This window comes from Dermacentor silvarum, chromosome 2, assembly GCF_013339745.2.
Source record: "Dermacentor silvarum isolate Dsil-2018 chromosome 2, BIME_Dsil_1.4, whole genome shotgun sequence".
Classification (NCBI taxonomy): Eukaryota; Metazoa; Arthropoda; class Arachnida; order Ixodida; family Ixodidae; genus Dermacentor; species Dermacentor silvarum.
In genome coordinates, this window is record NC_051155.1 from 215,573,885 (window position 1) to 215,596,530 (window position 22,646).

The window sequence follows — 22,646 nt, forward strand, 5'->3', positions numbered from 1 at the left end:
CAGCAAACGTTTAAAATATATTTCAATTCGCTTGCAAAGAGTGCCTAAATGCTCGTTCTCGCGATCGAGACCCATCGCTAGAGCGATTGATACCGACGTCACCGTGTTGAAGCGTAACGAAAGTTTTAATGACGTCATAACTTAACATTAGAGTGACGTACAATGAGCGGTGACCCACAGCACGGGGCAAGCCTAGAGAGCCTCGTGTCTAGCGGAGTGCAGTGAGCCGCATCGGACGCACACGCAGAGTCGGAATCGGAGATGCCTCAGCTAGCCATGACAACTGTCGGCGTGGTTTTGTTTGCCTGCGCTGGTACAGCCCGTGTGTGCGAGAGCAGACGATGCAGCAGTGGGTGCGTCACAGCTTTGTGGGCCCACGTGACCAAGCTTCCTAGAGGGTGACGTCAATGTCCAACTCGGCGCCCAGAAACCGAAACCGAAAATTGTTCACATAAATAATGCGATAATAAATTATTTGCTAAGAATATACGAATCTTCGAGCGTGTATCATGCTTCCTGGAGCAATAAGAAACGTTTGAAACAAAGAACGCGCAAGCCACAAATTTGATGTCTCAACCCCTTTAGTGACCGGGCGAGTTTACATACAAGTTTACAACGCATGTTTGTTTATCTTGATGTATGCATGAATTGCCATCCTTCAAAATTGTCTACTTGTCAATAAACAATAATTACTGCAAATGCAGCTAAAGTCTACCGTCTGTACGCATTTTCGCCATGCAGCGCACGCGTTCAATCTCGGAACTGAAACCGAAACTGTAACAAACGTTACCATGATTGCAATACGCGTTGCTGTTAATATTAAAATAAATCATTTTTTATTGCTGTAAGTTGTAGTTAAAAATATTTAAATTTTGTAATTGAATACTTAAGATATTTTATTTTATGGTCACTAGCGTCCTCTTTTAATGCTTATTTTGCGCACAGCCGTTTGCATACCGTACATATTCTAGCCAAGTCAAGTCGTCCCGAATATGAGCTGGTTCTGTTGTTACCGCCCGTAATGCTGTTTTTCTTTTTTTACATGTGAACCCAAAATTGTGAAAAACATGCGATGAATAGCGCCGAAATAACTTAAAGCCAAAAAATGCTCACAGAAAGAGAGCAGCAGGGTCTGAGTAAGATCATCGGCGCTCTGGAACTCGCGGACGTGATTGCACTGGCACAGACTGTCACTTGCAAGCAAATCAAGCTTACAGAAAGATCAGGTAAATTGTATTTGTAGGCACGCAAATAGTACCTTCTCGCGTATGGCGCTCGCGCATTAAGTTATCTTATGCCTGAACTCTTTGCTTGTGCATGGTATTGTATCCCGTTGCAAGTTGTACCCCACGAAGGGATAGGGCGCTCTTTCACATATGAAAGCATAACGTTTGCGAAATCCTTTGACGTCCTCTGGGAGAGACTCTGCAGTAGTTGAATCGATGTTATACTTATATGACTTGATCTTCTTCTTGACTGTTTTATAATTATGACTTCTCGCGAAAATCTTAAGCACTTAGGTGCGTTCGTCCACAAGGCTCGCTTGAGCTCTAGGCGCGCTTGCAACGCCTTCATAATTTCGCAAGAAGTTACGTTCAGAAATACTTAGTGAGCAGTATGCTCTCCTGTAAACAGTGCATATATCTGACGTTATGTGTCAACATCGAGTTAACGTAACGCAGTGTTCACTGCAACGCACGGTTTGGGAGCAGTCAAAACACTTCGTTGGGCTATCTGTCATGCACCGAGCCAACGTTCTTCACGGTCTTCGCGTTCCTTCAGCCACGCACACTTGATGCGCAAACAAATTGCTTTAACCTAAGTTGTATTATCCCGTATTTCGTAAAGTTGAGTGCATTTTGTGGATTCTGCTAAATTCCAGCTGATAAATTGGTTCTTTCGTGCATAAGTGATTGAGCCGACGCAGTATTTCATGGATACTCATCTGAAGTACAAGTACCTGAAATATAAATGACGCTCAGTGTAAATGGAATGCAAATCTGGACTTACTGCATCAACAAGCAACCTGTTATATGTCATGTAGCCCCTATGTTTGTACATACAACCACAATGCTGCTGAAGTCACATGTGAATACACTTACAAACTCTGCAGTGTCCCATGTCACAACATTCAGATGCATGTGCGTTATTTTCAGTTCTACAAACACATAGGGCATTAAAAAAAAAAAAAGGATTTATTGTGAAAAGTGCCGTGCTCTTGTGGTGTAGCATAGGGCTTGCTGGCCCAAGGCTTATTAGCAACTCTCTCTTTGTGCACAATGCAGAAGCCGAGAGAGCCATCCTTAGTGGTACCCAGAACCCAGCTGATCTTCTACGGCGCAAAAAGATTCTGCGAGAACTGCTGTTTCGCTATCTTTGGAGTGAAAGCGTCTTTGTGGCGCCTGCACTGGCCAAGTCTGATCTCATCAATGCATGCCTACAGCACTGGCAGGAAGATAATGTAAGTAAAATTCAGCTCCAACTGTAATGCTTTGGGCTGCTCGTTTTTTTTTTTTTTTTTTTTTTTTCGTGTTTTCATTAACGACACTGCTGTTTGGCATAACAGCATTGAGTTTTGTGCACAGCACTTTGTATTGCCCATGCTGCTGTTGTTGCTGTGACTTGTGGGCTGGGGATAGGAATTGAACAAAATCACTTGGAAGTGTGCAGGTGATATATGGAATCAAGTGCATGGTTCTGTCTATGTGGATTTCCTAGTGTCTTTCATCATCGAATAAATTTTACTGCATACAGGGTACATAGATAGAGGGCAGAGGACAAGCAGTATCGAGGGGCAGATCTTGGCTAGCAACAAGAGAGTGGCTCTTGTTCAAATAGAGAATGGGGGACGGAGGCTGGCACCACCTCATTGTGGACGGGTGTAACGATTTTGTGCAGATAGGGAAGGATGGAATTTGTCAACTACACTGTCTCCTACTCATGGTAAAAGTTTAAGATAAAGTGCTATCTGACCTCAGGGCCACACTTGCACAGTGAGAGCATCCCACATTGACACTTTTCCCTTACCACTCAGCAGTAGCCTTTTATATAGGGAAGTGGACCTAATGAAGCTGCTGTCACACAGCTTTTTTGCTCACCATCCCCACTATCTGTGTACATAAATAAACTTCTATGGTGACATAAAGTACTTTGCTCTTTATCAGCAACACTGATGAGTGAGAACAATATCGCATCTAGATATCAACTTTGGCAACAAGAAAAGTGAGTTTCTTTAATTATGCAATTAAAAACAAGAAAATCCTGCGAATTGTGGCGTGCTTCTGCAAAACTTGAAATTCAGTTGCCATCGAAGACCTGCCACCCACCTAAATTATATTTGATTGCGCTTCAAGTATCATCACCATCAGCCTATATTTATGCCCTGTCTTGCACTAGCTGATTCCAACTTGCGCCTGCGAATTTCCTAACTTTATCACTCCACCTAGTTTTCTGCCGTCGACTGCGCTTCCCTTCTCTTGGTATCCATTCTGTAAGCCTAATGGTCCACCGGATACTAAAGGCAAAATGGAATGAAGATCACCATGTTTTTGCCGCTATTTGCCTGTAACATGCCTGCCAACTCCCGAATTTTCCTTAATGTTTACAAATTTTGGCTCATTCTACAATATTTACAAGTGTTGCATCAAGTCTTACGAAAAATTTTGTTTGTGAAACAGTTTAGCTCGCTGGTCTCCAACCATACCCAATGGCACCACGTGAGCATACTGTCTAGTTTTGTTCATTTTCGTTGGTGAAATGGCCCCTGGCTATGGAGTGGGACTATGAAGAAGTTGGCGACCAATCGGCTATCTAAGACAGAGTTCTGCGAGGGTACACTTGACAACAAAATATTGAGGAGCACCCGAGCGGGCATGGTCGTGCTACCCGGTGCACTATTGCAGCCAGCGCGGCCGCACTACGGTCCCTGGCTGCACATCGAAGTAAATCTGCATAGTGGTAGCTTGAAGCGGGGCTTTATGTCATCTGCTAAATTGTTGCCGATTGAATTTGTGACACAGTGTGTTGGTCTCGATGTGGTTAAACTGTTCTGTTTGCATCTGGCACACAAACGCAAGGCTGGCTTAGTGCGAAAACAACATGCTACTGAAAGCAAACCTCATTTCATTTCGATAATGCAGGCTTGGTGGGCCTGTGCCGTTCAATGTAGCAGATAACGCGAAGTTACGCCATCACTGTGCTTGCACAGGTTTGCTTCGATGCATGGCTACACTATCGCGCTGTTGTGCGCATCCATACTCTCGCGTGCCCTGTCATACTGTTGTGGACGAGTGTACATCGACCAAGGAGAACTCTAAAAGCTGCACTTCTACCGAAGTGGGACCACACAAAAGGAGCATTGAAATGCGATGTTGTATTAAAGGGGGGGTGTCAGTGAAAAACTTGAGTGAAATTTGTTGAACTTTGAATATTTTGATAGAGCAATGTAACTTCAATTTAATGGCTTGTTAAACTCTGTGAGAGAAAGCACTGGAGGCCTAGCAAAAGCCAGACATCTCTTTGAAGGTTAGCAGGGTGCTACAAGATACGCCTCGAGAACAAGAAATAAGTGGCTCTTGCAGAAACATGTTCTGCATTGTGCTTACGGTTGTCCATAATATACTTAGACAACTTCTCATGTACAGACACGACAAAGGTGAGTACAAAATCAGAAATTCGAGATAATTCAAAGCGCCTCAGTTAAATATATTCATTCAAAGTGGGACAATTCGTTGTGACACAACAAAATGAGCCGAATCCTGAAATTTGGTGTCAAATTGTAGTTTAACTACAAGGGTTGATTTATTCTACAAGTCCCAGTAACATATTTCATTGCTGCCAATGAATCGAGGAAAAATTATTTGCCATTGACAATTAGCGGCTTATTTGTGAAATATCACACAGTTTTTCTCCATTTCACTTCTAATGGATTTGGCTCACTTTGAAAAGACACTCAAGTGTATGTGCTCTGCTGTCTCAAGTAGTTTGCACGCATCACAGTCTGGTGAGTCCGTGCGTTGGATTCGATGCAAATATTGTCATGTTAATGCAACACCTAGTGTGCCCCCTGACGTGATATGCTAAAAGCCGCACTAATGCTGTTGCTACTTGTAAAATCACGGGAAGATAGTGTGTATTGACCAATGTGGTAGCATAGTTGAACCACAAATGCAGGCAATTCATGGATGAAAAGCTCCAAAACAGGTGGCCGACCTGAACTGAAAACCCTTATTTGTTCTTTTCGGTATCACTCGGGAGTGAAAAAAATAGTAATGGTCCAGTTCAGTTCCGGTTTGTGCAAAAATTTAAAATGTTTCCGATTTTTGGGGTTCGGTTTAGTTGCGATTCATTATCCTGGTTTTAAGTTGCATGTGTGCTGCTTCTAAAGATAAATCACCATTAATAAGGTATGATTGTATCCCACAAATGGTTTGTGCTCCAGGAAAATTTTATAAATATGTGCGCTATCCCCTCTTCCATTCTGGTGTCATGTCCATGGAATCTTTACTGCTTTTCAAGTTCACAGATTGGCAGGTATGCTTTAATGAATTTTGTTAAAACTGGTTACAGTTGTGCTACTAGAACTTCACCAAGAGATTACCGGGCTTGTTGTCGCATTTTGATATGTGAAAATGTAGTTGTTTTTTTTGGACTCAGTAGAACTGAAAGTTAATCAAGTTGGTGTTAGTTCTTTCTCGAAACAACGTGAAAAGATTGGATGTGACGAAGGAAAAGACAAGATAGTACTGACTACCAACTGAATTTTTATTGAAGAGAGGAGGGGGGGGGGGGGCTATATATAGAGTGATACCTGACTTGGTAGTGATAAACATGCAAAGCATCAACAAAAACAGACAAACCACCACAGTGTCAAGCTATGATACATCTAGAAACAATATTTCCTTCATTCACTGGTCCATACCTGGTTGGCGTACGCAGAACTCTGCTTCTTTTTTGATATGATACTCCTCAATGATTTTCCTCATGTTTTGATTGCGATTCCTGCATGATATGACAGTTCATCGAAGAAAGGAACAGATCCACACTCTCGGCTATGCTCAGCCAGAGTTTTTTAATAGCTTGCCCAGCCAAGTATGACATTGAATTATTTTGTTTGCATTATTGTGTTCATTAGGTGCATGGTCAGATCATGCGATTTATTAATGTGTGCCTTCTTTCTTTAAGGAAAATTCATTTTATAGTCAACGCTGTTAGGACTCTGCAGCTAGCGAAAAAAGACCCCATTGCATTGTGGGGGCACCACTCTAAATGGAACACTGGTAAATGCAGGCACTCAAGTCTGGCCAGTTTCCATCAAACAGCACCGAAAAGGATGGCAAGACATCGGAGGCCAGCTTCCAGGAGAAGCTGGGCACGGAGTTCACCAATTGGTTCTTTGCACAGCTGAATTCAGAAGGGGAGAAGTTGGGCCATCAGCACTTCTTTCCCAACTGTCATCTCCGAGTAAGCATTCTGTGCTCCTTAGGCTCCGTTTTAAAATTTATTTGTGGCAAGAACTTGTGTGTAGTTTAAGAAGGTCATTAGAGCAAGGTGGTTTTCAAAAGTTTGGGGAAAATGTGACATATTAAAACTGACTGAGTAGAGCTACGCTGACCAAAGCAGCTAGTAATAAAACAAGAAACCATGTTTTTAAAATTTCGATGCACTTAATGGTACATGACATCTCAATGACTCAGTTTCACATATCATGCATGTTTCTTTCCCACATTGTCACTCTTTGTCCACTCTAGGCCTCTTGGACTCTTCGTACAACACTTGCCTTTTCTGGCAGGCATGTGCATGTCGAGTATCGAAGCATCTAGAACATATATTCTGTAACCTAAGCCTTGCTCTGCCATATTTTGTACCCAAGATAAAAATTGCTTTTTACAAAAATTGTATGTTTGTTGACAACTGAAAAAATAGCTGTTGGTTGTTTTTGACACAGGACAATGCGACAGGCATCTGTTATAGTCTCATCTCAAAATGTTCATGGTACGACTAGACAATCCCTCTATCGTGCACAGAGTTAGTACGCTTACTTGAAAACCTTGAAAACTCTTGATTTTAGTAAACAAAATCTGCAATGATTTTGAAATCTTAAATACATTTGTACTCCTTGAATTCTTTGAAAACTCATGCTAATGAGGTTCAGGTCAGAAAAACCAGCAAACATCAAGACATCAGAAGGCCAGCATAAGGAGATGATGTAATGCCCTATTGATAATTGTGTTGAAAGGCCAACGTTCCCAATTGGTTCCTCAGTCAAAAACATCATATCCACCATCACCACAGGCACTTTAATTCTCACTGATAGCTTTTTTTGTATAGGCTGATGGTAAAAACATGACTGTTAGCTAAGGTAACACAAGGAGGTGTTGGCAGGCTTGTGCGATTGGCATGTTTGTGAGAGTGGTCCTGAAACACTTTTTGAACGTACTAAGAAAATGTTGCTGATCTGTAGAAAAGGATCCTGTGCACATGCGAGCCAAATATTATTGCCCTGCATGCAGCAGGGAATTTAGTCTTGTGCAAAAAGCAGCAAAAAAATTGTGTCTCTCTCGCCTCCACATTGTCATCATGCAGCACCATTGCAAGGAACGATGCCCACCGTCAGCTATTGGCTGATTTGGTGATCGCGAGAACATTCTCTGCAATGCTCCTATTGCTATTTTGAGTTAAATAAATAAACAATATATATTTCTGCAATCTCCAAAACGACAGGAAAATTATTTCTTCTTTGCACCGTTGGTCTGCACACGGCAGTTGCAGCTGCGTCTGCTGCACGTGGCCTCCTCAAGATAGCATTGGCATGCTGCATAACATGCAGCTGCCATGGGATGTCGCGGCAAGCCCTCTCGGCCACCAAGACACTCGGCTTTTGGGCGGGCAAAGGCTTCTCCCCTGTGTAGTTTCCAGCACGCTAGTAGAGATTAGAGGAGAGAGAAAGCCACTCATCAGGGCAATAACTATGTCTAACTCGCTTACACTTGAAGGATTCGAAACATTTTGTGGCAGATTTGCGAGGCGACATACTTATAGTAAGGTCATTCTATGTTTAGTTAGAAAAGTGTTTCAGGGCCTCTGTAAGAGCGACACAAGACATGCTGGCTGACAGCTAACGTTTCTGATTGAATAGCAGCTTGGTGATGGACCAAGGTTGCCCTCCACTGCAAGAATAAAGAAAGATGAAAGAGGACACGAGAGGCCAATAAATTAGGCGCATCACAGTTGTAGCCGCTGCAGCCATTGTCTCGAACTCATTCATGCCTTTAATGGTGATAGCCATTTATGAGATCGTGGCTGAGAATGTTTGCTGGTTTGCTTGTCATCAAAAATGCCACTGAGTAGAGCAGAAAACATTCCTTGTGTCCAAACAGGGCTTCAACCCGTGACGCTCCATTTCTGACATATATACACTACTCCTGGACCGTAGCAGCCCCATTGAAGGGACAGAATAGCAGAATTATGTTTACAGATTGAGGCACTCATGCAGAGGCAATAGTGCTGCCAACCTCCGTAGCCAGTTTTCCCGACTTGGATAAAAAATTGCCCTAGATTTGTACAAAATGTGGTTGTTGATCAGTTTGTCACTATGATTTCTGCAAAGATAAATTTTTGTTTGTATCATAAAAATAGACTACAAATTTTATAGTTTAAATTCATTTCTAAGCTTTTTTCTTTTTAATATTGACATAATGAAGTCACTGCACTCAAGCTGAAATGATGTCGCAGTGCAAGTTATGCTAACAAGAATGCCTCCCACTTAAGTTCATATTTACCAAAGAAAACATCATCACGTTTATAATTTGTTGTTGTCCAAACTTGTTTTCCACGTAGAGCAAAGTGCCAAAATTACACGAAACGTTACTCAAATTGTAAGGAAGTTGTGACTTTCCTTACAGAATCTGTCAGAACAGTGTGCCACTTCACGACACCATGTGAAGGATGTGGATAATTTGATCTTTTTTTTTTTTTTTGCATGCCATGTGCTGACGTAGTACCAACACATTAATGTGCCTACACATTTGCAGCAAAGCAAGCAGATACATGGCCAACCTTTCTTTCCTCCAAAGCAAAACTCGCCCATATACATGAACAAGGTTGCTCTGCCTTTGGGTGTTTCCCGGTAAATTTTAGTATACACGTGCATAGTCGGCTGTTTAGCGCTATGATTGCATTGTCGTGCTCCACACTAGGTATATGAAAATGCTTGTGTTCAGATTCGCCCGTGCTTCTTTGTTTGATTTGCAGCATACGTTTATTTCGCGGGTACAGATAAATATTTCCGTCAAAGTGCACAGATATCAACAGCACAGCTAGAGGTATGAACGGCAAAATTGCAGTGGCACTACTTCCTTAAAGAGACCCTGTGCCCAAATTAGGCATGTTGTTTTTATTCCATGTTTCCTTACTATATAGGACTTGACGATGCCTCCAGCGCCAGTGAAAGCACCAAAATCAGACCATTTGATATTTTAATTTACTCCTGAATCAGTTTGCATGCTGACTGCAGCGTCATACATCAATTTTAAGCAGCGGATGGGAGGTAAAAGCATGTGACATGCTGTACATACAATGGTGACATTAAAAATGTTTAATGTTTTATGCGTTTTAAAGCCATGAAGAGGACACACATTTATGCAGTACAAATGTAATTTTGGTTGCAACTGACACTAGGTGCACTGTCCAACGGTCAACACTCAGGGGGGGGGGGGGAGGGTACGCTGGCACGCAGCATCGGCGCGTCGGAAAGCAGGTCGGCCACCTCTCGAAAGGCCAATCGCCCACGATAATCACTCCATGAGTTCCGAAAAAGACTCGAAAACAGCGTGACGATCACGCAAATCGGTGACAGTGGCATGTCACAAGGGAAGCAGCTATCGCCTGCGCGCGCATACAGGTTCTTTTGTGCACGCTTTTTCCGTACCAACCAACTCTAAGGATGGCAGATGACATGCTGACGCGCATTGCAATGGGTCTCTCTCTGGTTTAGGACAGCGCCCTTGTGCTCTACAGTGGTGCAGTGGGCCCGAAGGCCCCACGTGGACAGATATTCCAACAGCGCAGCTCAGTAAAGCAGCGGGACCAGCCAGGCAAGAAGGCGCGCATCAATTCGGGAATCCCCGCAAAATATTTTCGCTCTCAACTCGCGCTTTTTCGTTCCGAGCCAAGCTAACGGTGTACACCGTCAACTGAATAATCAGGCGAGCTGTTCTTTCTGAGAAGGTCCTGAATTGGCGATTGTTACGCGCAGGACCGTTCAAACACTAGCTGAGGCGACGGCGCATCAGGTTTTGCGAGCGCATGATCTGCACAGACCAGTGTCGTCTAGCAACAGAGGTGCATCTGTTCCTTCTTTCGCCCTTCTTACTGCGCGCCTCTCTCGCGCTTTCTGCGGCCGTACTCGCTACTCGCGGGGTTGCCACACGGTCACACTTTGTACTTTCCGGGCGGTGTCATTTACGCGCGCTTGCGCTTTAAAATAGTTCAGGTGTCTGCCTTGAGCGAGACAGTTACGGTGGCCACGGCAAGGAATGTAAAAAGCAAACAAACAAGAAACATTGCGCTTTGGAGGTGACATGGAGCTTCCTTTTTTGTCGGTAGTTTTCTCAGCATCGGCATCTGTTTTGAGTGCATCGCTCTTATTACACTATGCTTCGGTGGTGTGTAGGGCCGGATTCCATGGCAAATAGCAATAGCGCGGGCTGAGAGCCAACAGCGACGTCTTAGTGGATAGCTCATATGGTGACCACTTAAGAACATCATGATGGGTTAATGGGCGGAATTGTTAATTTTGGGGCTTTCACTATGACTTTTCAGAATAAAGAACCATTTACTGCAATCCCCTGAAGTTCGTTATATTGAGATTGCACTGTAATTCTTTTTGCATTCACCTCAGGATAACACAAGGAACACATTGTGGTGTAAACTTGGCGGGTTTAAAATGGTTGCAGGGCCCCTTTAAAAAGCTCAGGGCATCCGCACCCTGTCGTTTACTTCAACAAATGCATTGACTGCACTGCGGTATGATGAAAAGTGTTACCTTGCAAGCTAATGCAAAAGTAATTTGGGGTAACTGAAATCAAAACACGCTGTCACGTCAGCGATGTCATTCGCGCGCAGCGCGCTCATCCAGTGCCTCCCAGGAGGCAATGGACACAAACCCAAGCCTCTCGGCACCATCGGTGTCGAATGAGTGGCGCAGCTCTCTTGAGCGTGCCGCAAAGGAAAAGCCGAGAATAACAGGTCCCGGAAAGAAAAGCATGACATAAATGTGGAAATCTTGGCATGCAGAGTAGACCTCACCTCTATTTTTTGTTATTATGGCGACGCAGATCCTTCAGTGGAATGCTAGAGGTCTACTGCGTAACCTTGATTACGCTAAGGAACTGCTAGAAAAATATAGCCCCAAAGTACTCTGCATCCAAGAGACACATCTAAAATCAATCAACACAAACTTCCTGAATTCGTATGTCACATTTCGTAAAGATCGCGAGAACGCCCTTGCCTCGGCAGGTGGTGTCGCAATCATCACTGTAAACTCAATTTCTAGCCAGCAGCTGATGCTTCAAACCCCTCTCGAAGCAGTTGCCATTCATGCGATTGTACTTAATAAGCTTGTAACAATCTGCTCCATATATATCCCTTCTGACTATAAACTCAACAGCTTAGAATTCCAATCTCTCATAAACCAGCTTCCGGAGCCATTTATCTTACTCGGTGATTTCAGCGCACACAATCCGCTCTGGGGTGACCCGCGGTGTGATGCGAGGGGCCGCATGATAGAACAGTTTCTCTTGAACTCGGGTGTATGCCTACTGAATAAGAAAGCCGACATTTTATAGTATGGCACACAACAGCTACTCTGCAATAGACCTAGCTATCTGCTCTGTCACACTTCTGCCTTGCCTGGAATGGGACGCAATTAAAAACCTATATGGCAGTGATCATTTTCCCATTTGTCTTAAAACATCAGAACAACATGACCTCTTTACACGGGCCCCTCGATGGAAACTAGAATCCGTGATTGGGCAAAATTTTACCAAATGACAGAGATGCCTCGAAATGCTCTTAACAATTTTAATATCAACAATGCTGTCACTTTTTTACCGCTTTTATAACTGACGCCGCATTCGAGTGCATACCACAAACAAATGGGGCTCCAAAAAAGAGGCGTAGGACTCTGAATTGTAGATTGTAGGACTGCTCGTAAGAAGCAAAATAAGGCTTGGGGCTTGCTGCGAAAGTCCCCAACCGCAGAAAATCTTATAAATTTCAAACCCTTTAAGTCGCAAGGCAGGAGAACGCGACTTAAAGTTAAAGAAGAGAGCTGGGAAAGATTCATCTCGAGTATAAATTCCTACACGCAGGAAGCAAAAGTGTGGAACAGACTACGCAAATTATCAAGTCGGCAACCTTACCTATTCCCGTTGGTCGACGATCAAGGCGACAGCCTTGAAGACCAGGCTAACGCACTTGGGGAACATTTCCAGCGTGTATGCAGTTCGGTCATTTATTCAGAGGCATTCCTCAAACACAAAGCAGTAGCGGAAAATAAGGCGTTGAACCGTAAATGTAGCCCCAATGAACCTTATAACCTACCATTTAGAACTGCCGAGCTCAAAGCTGCCTTGAGCACCTGTATGAAATCTGCCCCGGGACCTGATAGAGTCATGTACACAATGATTAAACATCTTCATCCTGACGCATAAGTAGCCCTACTGTCCCTTTTCAACACCATCTGGGCAGCAGGGTACATTACAGATTCATGGAAAGAAGCTATTGTGGTACCTATCTTGAAACAAGGAAAAGATCCGTCCTCAGTCGCAAGTTACCGGTCCATAGCATTAACAAGTTGCATCTGCAAGTTATTTGAAAAGATGATTAATCGTCGGCTTTTACATCTTGAAGCAAACAAATTACTTGACCCATATCAATGTGGGTTTAGAGAAGGTCGTTCCACAACCGACCATCTCGTGGGCATTGAAGCATGCATTCGTGACGCTTTCGTCCACAAACAATTCTTTCTGGCCGTGTTTCTTGACATCGAAAAAGCATATGACACAACCTGGCGCTACGGTATCTTGAGGGACCTCTCAGAAATGGGCATCCGTGGTAATGTGCATAATATAATTGAAAGTTACCTATCCAATCGTACATTTCGTGTTAGAGTTGGCGATGCCCTGTCCAGGCCATTTATTCAGGAAACTGGTGTACCACAGGGTGGTGTACTTAGTTGCACTTTGTTTATAGTAAAAATGAATTATTTGCATACATATATTCCACGAAATATGTTTTATTCTACAGTATAGACCACTTATAACGTAACCACTTATAGTGCAAGACCGGATATAGTGCGGTCTTTTCAGACTCCCGTTAATTTTTCCATAGCACTCCATGTATACACGTATCGCTTATAGTGCAGTTGTGGGAAACGAAATACCGGTTACAGTGCGGCTGCCTGGGAGTACGGAAGTCAGCGGAGACGGCGAACGCTCCCTATAACAGGCGCCCCAAGGAGTGCTCGAGGAAGAAAGAGAGACGAAGTGAAGGAGAAGGGCACGTGGTGCGAACGAACAGCCAGTGAGGCTGAAACCAGAATCTTTAGTGCGAGTCATGAAATATCACGCCGCACATAGCGAGCGAGGGCCACGAAACTGCCAATGCCGGCCAACGCTTGCTTCACGATAACGGCAATAAACGAAACTTCAGGGAGCGGGCGGCACGGCACGGCGAAGGGCGCACGCGGAGACGTGGAATGTGAGGGAGGAGGGCAGCAGGGAAGCCGATTTCGCCTCGGCAACTCCGCTGCTCCGGTGGCTCTCCTCGCCCTCCCTCGTAGCTCCCTCAGTTTCGACTGTCACCGTGCAAGCCCGCCGCCGTGCAGGCGCCGCCGCTCCAGCCGGCCCGGCGCCAGCTCCCCGAAGTTTCGTTTTCTGCCGTTATCGAGAAGCGGGCGTTTGCCGGCGTGGGCAGTTTCGTTGGCCGGCCTGGGACACGCCGCTGCTTCCCTCTGCACCGTAGCCGCTGCGTGCGAGTTCAACACGTGACTAGAAAGTAAAGGATAAAGGAGAACGAAGGGTTCACTGCCATTTTCTACACGTGGCTACGGTAGCGTGGCTGAGACGTCGGCACATACACGCATGTTCCGGCGCAACGCAGAATCGGCGACTTTGCCATTTGAGAGAAGGTGAAATTTCCGCCTCATTTTTTTTTTCTTTCTTTTTTTTTGTGTGTTTTGTTCGCGGGCAACATTGAGGGGTCTCTCCTAAGCTTTTACTCTATGGTGGTGCCGGAGCAATGCCGGTTGGAGGCGCCGCCGCATGATTTGGTTCGAATTAACGAGATTCGATTCTAAATTGAATGCAAATGTTCTAGCCGCATTCCTCGACTGTCGCATACGCGTGGCGGCTCGGTGCACATGTTTTGCAGATGTGCGGGCCTTGAAAATTGTTGCTTTGGTTATAGTGCGGATATTCGCGACTCCGGCGACTTACGTTATAAGCGGTCTACACTGTACTTACGTTGATGACGTTCAAATAGGATTCAGGTCCTGTAACCTCGCAGTCTGCGAGCGACAGATTCAACTTGGCCTCAATAAAGTGTCAACATGGGCGTTTGAGAATGGATTTAGTAAAAGTTCTTGCATCCTATTCTCAAGAAAGAGAGGCCTACTCCTAGATCCTAACATAGAGCTGCATGGACAGCGATTGCCTGTGAACACGGAACAAAAATTTTTAGGCATCATTTTAGACTCTAAACTAAGCTTCATTCCACACATAAAACATATGAAGAACAAATGCCACAAAACAATGAACATCCTTAAAATTCTGTCTCGCACAACATGGGGCAGTGACAGAAAGTGCCTCATGAATCTATACAAAAGCCTTATACGCACACGCTTAGACTATGGGGCCATAGTGTATCAGTCTGCCACTCCAAGCGCCCTAAAAATACTGGATCCTGTTCACCATCTAGGTATTCGCCTGGCGACCGGTGCCTTTAGGACAAGCCCAATAGAAAGTCTTTACACAGAATCAAATGAGTGTCACTGCATCTGCAGAGGTCGTACTCCAGTTTCTTGTATTAGCTGAAAGTACACTCTAAAGATGAGCAGCCCTCTTATTCAGTTATAAATGATATGACTAGTGCCACCCTCTTTCGTAACCGACCTGCAATAAGACAGCCCTTTTCACTGCATTTGAGGAACCTCAGTGAGGAAACGGGTGTTTCAGTCTTTGCAACTCCTGTAATGGCGCCAGCAAAGCTGTTACAGCCGTGGAAATGGCAAATTGTTGAATGCGATACATCATTTGTAGATGTAACAAAACACGCCCCAGATGCGCACATACATATGCACTTTCAAGAGCTTCAGTCAAAGTATACCTGCCCAGAGTTCTACACAGATGCGTCAAAGTCACAAGCCGGCGTATCATACGTGGCTGTTGGCCCATCATTTTCGGAATCCGACGTTCTACATCCTGAAACTAGTATCTTCACGGCAGAGGCCTAAGCAATACTGTCAGCTGCTAAACACATTAGGAAAACAAAGCTTCCAACTGCCATTATATTCACAGATTCCCTAAGTGTTGTCAAAACGTTAAAATCACTACGAAAACAGAAAAATCCTGTTATAAACGACCTCTATTCTCTGCTCTGCAATATGTATGCCTCTAACCAACAGGTTGTAATATGTTGGGTGCCTGGGTGCAGGTGTATAGAGGGTAACGAGCTTGCAGATAAAATGGCAACTACCATAGCAACAAGACCTAGCAATTCGTCCATACCCATTCCTGCCACAGACTTGAAGCCATTCTTACGCAAAAAACTCCAAAACTATTGGAAACACTTATGGAATCAACAAACATTCAACAAGCTTCATGTAATTAAGCCACTTATAGGAAACTGGCCATCATAAACCAAGTCACGACGATCTGAAGTTCTCTTTTGCCGACTCAGAATAGGGCATACATATGGTACACACTCATACCTTTTAACTGGCTCTGTGGCAGGTTGTGGCGAAAGGCTGACCGTTCTCCACGTCTTGCTGGAGTGCCGGGAAGCAGAAACAGTGTAAAAGGCACTTTCCTTAAGATTATAAACAAAATATCCCCTTACATCCGACACTGTTTCTTGGCCCAGAACCTCTGTTTGAAAGCAAGGCAGTGCTTAACTTTCTAAGTGATGTTGTGCTGCATGTTAACACTTGTATATTTTATACACCTTACAGTGAATATTTTAGGCCTCTATACATCCTCGTTACATTTTACACCTTTCATTCATCGCAGCATTGATTTCTCCACACCATTTCTTGGCGCTCTTTGGCCATCCCTGGCCCTTGCGCCAAAAAAACCCTATACATCGTCATCATCATCACCTTGCTGTCATATGCAGCGTTCATTCATCCATGTGCATGGACACTAGATGAATGTGAAATGTTTTGGTAGATGCGCTACGCCATATTATAATATATTATAGTGTTGCAAAACACCTACATTATTTAAAATTCAGTCAACAGTTTTAGCAATTTGAGCGACCTTGCAGAGAATTATTTCGAAAATTTTGACACTTCTTTGCCTCAGTTTATTCCCTACCATGCCCATTGGGCATCGTTATCCCGCTAACGATGCTTTCAGACACTGTTTTCAAGATCTTCCGCACCGCTCACGGACACACTGCGCCATCTGACGTATAGTAGGATGGATGGATGGATGTAAAACTTTAATGACGTATAGTAGGAGAAATAAACTTTTGTTTCTTATGGAGCTTGTTTTTTACACTGGCGGCGATTTTTGAATGAGCTCCGAAGACGCACACATGCTCGTCGTAGTTGAAAGCAAGAATGATTGCCAGTGCAATCGCAGATCTCGCGATTGTGCTGCATCTGTGTGGTGGATTTTATTGATGGCTCTAGCAGCAGCGAGTCAGAGGATGCTGCCTTTTCATCTTACTTTGATTCTGAGAGCGACGACGATGGAAATCAACCCAGAATTTGAGGATGCCCCTCTAGTTCATGCTCCTCCACAAGCTGAAGCCAATCAGCACCAGCCAGCTAACATGGAGACATACCGAAACTGCAAGAAATGTTACGACAGCAGAACGCAGCAGAAAACAAGAGTTTCCTGCAAGACTTGCAAAGGTTATCTATATCATATTGAGCAATTGCTTTGTTGCATGGCGTGCGCAACTGTTGTGCCTCCATGTAAAGTTTCATTGCACAAGTTTGTTTTCAGGAGAAAATTTTGATTTCATTGCAGACAGTGGCTATTAGATAGCAAAAAATGTATATTTCTAAAATGTTTTCGCATTATTTTATTTTTAGATAAGCAAATCCTTAAAAGATTTTGTTTACTTTTATTCTACAATCTTGTTTTGGCAGTTTATATTTTTATTGCGATAGCAATTATATGGACACTTCAACCAGATTTCTGCCGTCGCCGTCGCCGTGAGGTTCCGTATAGATTCCAAGGGCGATAAAATTGTCGCCGCGCGCCGTATGCGCAAGCGAAAGCGCGCGGGGGACGCGCGCTATCACGGAGGGCGAACGCACGGCGGAAAGCGAACGCAACCGTCCTGCGAAAGGCCGTTGGGGTATGGGAGGGAGGGAGGCAGGGCGGCGCTGTGCACCGGTGCCAAAGGCGTATCTTACCACTCAATCTCCCACGTGAAAGCAAGAAACGGGAAGAGGGAGGGAGGGGGGGGCAGCTTCTCCTCTGCCAACAACTTCTCTGCCCGGCGGTCACCCACACCGTCTCTTATCTCCACACCGCTCTGACCTTTGTATGGGCTGTGCATTTGCCGCTCAGTTTCCGTTGAAGCGATAGACCGCGCAAACTTGCGCTTGCTGCCAGCGTTTTGACAGTCGTTGGCTGCGGTCATTCAGTGTGATCTGTTCATGTTTGCTTGTGCGCGCTGACACCACGATTGTTAATTCAGTTAGTAAGCGAATGTGTCCAAGTTTATGCAGCCGATAAAACTACTATCCCTACTCCAAATAGCGCTCTACTAATTTGCTATCGCAATCGATGCTTCGCCTTTCGGGCGAAACTGTGACATTTTTTTACATAGATCTCGTTAATAAAAGTTGTATGACTGAAAAGCAGATTCATTCTGCTTTTCTTTCATGTAGTATATTGCATAAAATATTGAGTGCAATAGTTCTTTCTGAAAAAAAAATATTGTTTAACCTACAAAAAATGGCCATTTTCCCCATGGTAGGAAATACTAGCGCATGACCGAAAAATCTGTAGGTGACTGTACCTAACAAGCGTAACTTGAAATGCATAGAGAAAAGAAAACTTTCTTTTCTCCATGTTGGAATGGTATATTCTGGACACGTGTGCTTTGGCCCACGTCTCAACTTGGTTGGATCGCAACCAACAAGCCAACATGCCAATCCTGTGTGATCACACTGATTGCACAGTTGTGTATTATTAGTGCCAGTGCAAAGCAGGTGTAATTTATTGTTGTTCCTGTGCCATGTATCGACACAAGCCGCAAATGGACCGTCAAAATCCACAGGAGACACTTTGCTGGCTTATTGGAGGCATTAGACTTGCATTTCTTTTTTACAGACGTGATTGCAAATTTTTTATTCAACAACATCAGCGTATGTGCTTATAACAAATATCTACTACGGTGACGATGTCTTCAAGTCGGATGTGACTTTGTTATAATGAGGTTCGATTGTACCAACTCTCCTTTGGATTATGGAGTTTCTCACTAGATTAAGGGTTCCCCATATGAAGCCATTCAAAATTGTGTAAAGAAGGACTGTCCCTACCATGGAGAAAGTAGGTGTTTTTTGTAGGTTACACCAAATTTTTTTTTTCTGGAGGGACTGCTACACTCAATATTTTATGTAATACATAAACAAAAAGCAGAATGAATGCACTTTTCACGAATAAAAGTTTTATTAACAGGATATATGTCATAAAAAAGATATAAATTGCCAAAATCAAGATTGTTGGATAAAATTGAACAATGTTTGTAAAGACATGCTTGTATCCACTAAGAAAAAAATGTAACGAAAATTACGATATATACAAATTGTATTGCCGTCTAATACACACTATCTCCGAAAAAAATCTAAATTTGTCATTGAGCAGGTATTCCGCTACAAACATTTAACTGCAAGCACTACAGTTTGACGTGCCAGGCTGGGGCCGCCGATGTTCCGGGCCTGTTTCCGCCGTCGTCGCTCTCAGAGTCAAAGTCCGATGGAAAAGCAGCATCCTCAGACTCGCTGGTGCTCAATCCATCGATAAAATCAGGCGCAGATGCAGCGGAATCGCAAAATCTGTGATTTTTCGAAGCGTGCGCGCCGCTCTCGGAGGCGGCGATTTTTGCTTTCTACTTTGACGATCGCGAAACTTCGGAGTGTGTTAAAAATGACGCATGGTGGGAAAAAAGTGAGCTGCTTAAAAAATAAAAACATGCGGGGAAAATGCGAGCTGCTTAGAAAATAAAAACATAGTTCTCCTCCTTCATGTCCGATTGCGCAGTGTGTCCGTGAGCGACACGGAAGGTCTTGAAAGTGGCTTTTCAAATCATCAATATCGGGCGGCCATTTTTGTTTTCTACTTTGATGATCGTAAAACTTTGGAGCACGTTCAAAAATCACCGTCTCACTCGGGAAAAAAGCAAACTGCTTAGAAAACTAAAACATAGTTCTCCTCTTTCACGTCCGATAGTGCAGTGTGTCCGTGAGCAGTGCAGAAGGTCTTGAAACTTAAAGCAGCATTTCAAACCATCGACGTCTAATGTCTAATGGGCGCGGTGCAGAAAGAGGTAATAGGGGATGTATAAAAAGTAGTGCCTGAGAAGCGGTTTGGGCTTGTGCAGTATCTTTCACTGCCTGCAGTACACAAAAGCGTGGCCTTCAAGATTGGCTTCCATTGCTTCGATGGAGCCGGTGCTGGGGATACTATTTGGACACCATCCATTAGGATCTTATGTAAACTTTCAAAGTGGCAAGCATACGCTTTTATTTAAATAAACATCTGTGCCGTAGGCCAAACTTTACAAAAAATAAAAAAAAAAGTATACAGGTGGGCTTATGTGCAGAATACCACTTACTATTCATCTAATGGTTTTTGCTGCTTGCTTTATTGTAGGCCATTGCTCATTGAAGCCATAGAATGTGCCATTGAATTGATTTACTTTGGGAGGCTTCATTTTCATTTTTGGAGTAGTTAAATTATCAAAACATCATCATTGAAGACGCATTTTCATGCATCACATGTGCTACCAATTGTGATATGGAAATTGTGATTTTTTTTCTCACTCATGAGCTGTCAGATGTGTTTCGTGTTGTTTTTTTGCCCCTCTAATGTGAACATAACATTTAAGTTAATGATTTTCCCATCTGAAAGTGAAGAAAGTGAAGTGTCTGTAAGGACACTTCACTTTCTTTATGCTTTTCTTTATTTCACTTATGATTATCCTATTAGTGGCTTACGTAGCAATTTTCTTCATTCCTCTATTCTTTTTGCATGTTCACTATCATGCTTGTGTGTTTTAACATTCTTTAGCTACTCAAAACCTTGTTCATTGGACCAACAGGTGCAGTGCTTTGAGCGGCTTGCTGGGCGGGAGAACCCTCCACGTGTTCTCTCGATCCGGGGTTCGGAGCCGGCCTCACGATTTCTGTGGCAGCTGGCCGGAGGTGCACGCCGCATGTTCCATCCCAATGTGCGCTCGGTCAAGTGTGAAGTGGAGGATCATGGACTGGCACGCATCAGCGTGACTGGTGTCGTGCACGAATACAACAGCTGCATGGGACTCTTCGAGTGCGGCTTTGGGCTGGTGCGTGACCCCAACGCGACAGCCACCGAGAGTGATGTCTGGAAGCTGCAATTTGTCGAGGTGGTCCTCAGGGTCTCGCGCATCGGCTTTGTCACGGCTGCGGTGCTTTCGACTGGTGAAGACGACATCACCATGGAGCTGGAGTGTACTTGAGGGCCAGCCCTACTGTTCTTCCCTAAATGTCGTCCTGTACCCTTTTCCTTTCACTCCCTCCCGTCCCGATTCGTACGTAGTTGTCTCTCAGCATTAGGGTAGTATTGAAACTACTAGCCTGTCAGCCACATGCTTCTCATCATTGCCCTTTCAAGTGACAGCCTAGCAGGAGTGTGGTGGGATTCAGAGGCAGTACATATGGCTTAGTGCATGGAAAAAAAATTGAACGCTGTTTGGGAACAAATAAATTGAGTATGAACAAGTGAGAGAGGGTCACAAGTGCCCATGGGCTTGCAAGAGCACTCCTAGGCCATACTGCAATTTAGCCAATTTCCTGAGTCTGCTGCCTCACTCCTTGGCTGCATGAACACTGTCACACATTTATGTTTTCTTTTTGCCATGGCGGATGCAATGCTGTGCTGTTGTGAAGTATTTCCACTGGGCGAAAGCCAGCCACCCTTCTGCAAATAATGTTCTTGTAGTTGAAGAATGATTGCCCTGTAGCATTCAGAAAGTAAGTGAAAGTTCCTAGTTCCTGGCATGATGAGCAAGCATCAAACATGCTAGTCTTTCAAGGCTAAAAAGAGGATAATATCTTGATGCACTGCACCAGTATCACCTTTTTACTGGCTTATTCTCGTCAAGCGCAGTGTGCTACCACTCAAACAGATATGCAAGTAGATTTTTGTGTGGACTCTGGTGGAAGCTGTTTAACTTTGTAATGCATTGAGTATGTGTCTATTGCAATGCACACAATAAAAGAACTAGGCATATCCAGTAATGTGGCACCATTTATTGCATTTATTGCAGAGACCGGTTGCAAATGCTTGACTTCATATTATTCAGCTTATGCCTGTATTGCTGAATTGTATCTGTGTTTGCCTGTTTTATGTGTATCACTTTATATTCCCCTCATGGTAGAAAAGTTGCCCGCCTAATCTAAAAGAAAAATTTTGTTTTAAAGCTGTAGTGGTATTATCTTATGCATATCTGCAGTAATGAGCTAGTTTCAGGGTCAATGTGTGGCAGCCCTTTGAAGATCAGGCGGCCTTTTCACGAATTAGTATGGCCGACACTATTTATTTATGTGAATGGCATAACCAGCCGTGTTCTTGTTCCCTAATTGTTGGTGTACTAACCTGGCAGTTGCAGCAAAACATAATGCAATGTAGCATGCCACATAGCCACTGGTGTATCTGTAGTAACATGCTGCAGTTGTCCGAATTGGATTTAAGACAACTGAAGCACAAGGTGTGCCACACCATTCAGTGCCCTGTTAGAAACTGCTGGTAAAAACAAAAGCACTTTCCTCATGATGCAAACAGTAGTGATCGCTCGTATTTTCCCTTAAAGGTACTCGAGTATAGGCGCTGTTTTGTAGATCTCAAAAATAAGCATTGTCATGCATGTTCTTGTTAGCTTTTGTCATGCACCCAATAATGATGAGCTTTCTTGTAATGCTCACAATTAATGAGGTATATACTTCCATATTCATCTTTGTGTTTACAGTTCATACCTTCTTTTGTGCCACTGTGTAGTGAGTCCACATTGTATGAATAAAATGTGCAGCAAGCTGTCTGCAGAAGCAGCGAAATGTGGCATGTGTCTGTTGCAATTTAACAAGGTCAAGGCTTAGCCCTATTCCTAGATGCCTCGTGTTGTGTTGTTGTGGGGATTGCATGATT

The 22,646-nt window shown here is 43.9% G+C and overlaps 1 protein-coding gene across 1 annotated transcript; it reads left to right on the forward strand.

Moving 5' to 3' along the window:
- Positions 1–972: 972 nt before the first annotated feature.
- Positions 973–22,555, forward strand: LOC119442592 (uncharacterized protein C3orf38 homolog). Its single transcript, XM_037707522.2, has 4 exons — positions 973–1,226; positions 2,286–2,461; positions 6,289–6,462; positions 20,566–22,555. Exons 1-4 carry the CDS (start codon positions 1,106–1,108, stop codon positions 20,959–20,961), a joined length of 867 nt encoding a protein of 288 aa, XP_037563450.1. The 5' UTR covers positions 973–1,105; the 3' UTR covers positions 20,962–22,555.
- Positions 22,556–22,646: the final 91 nt, after the last annotated feature.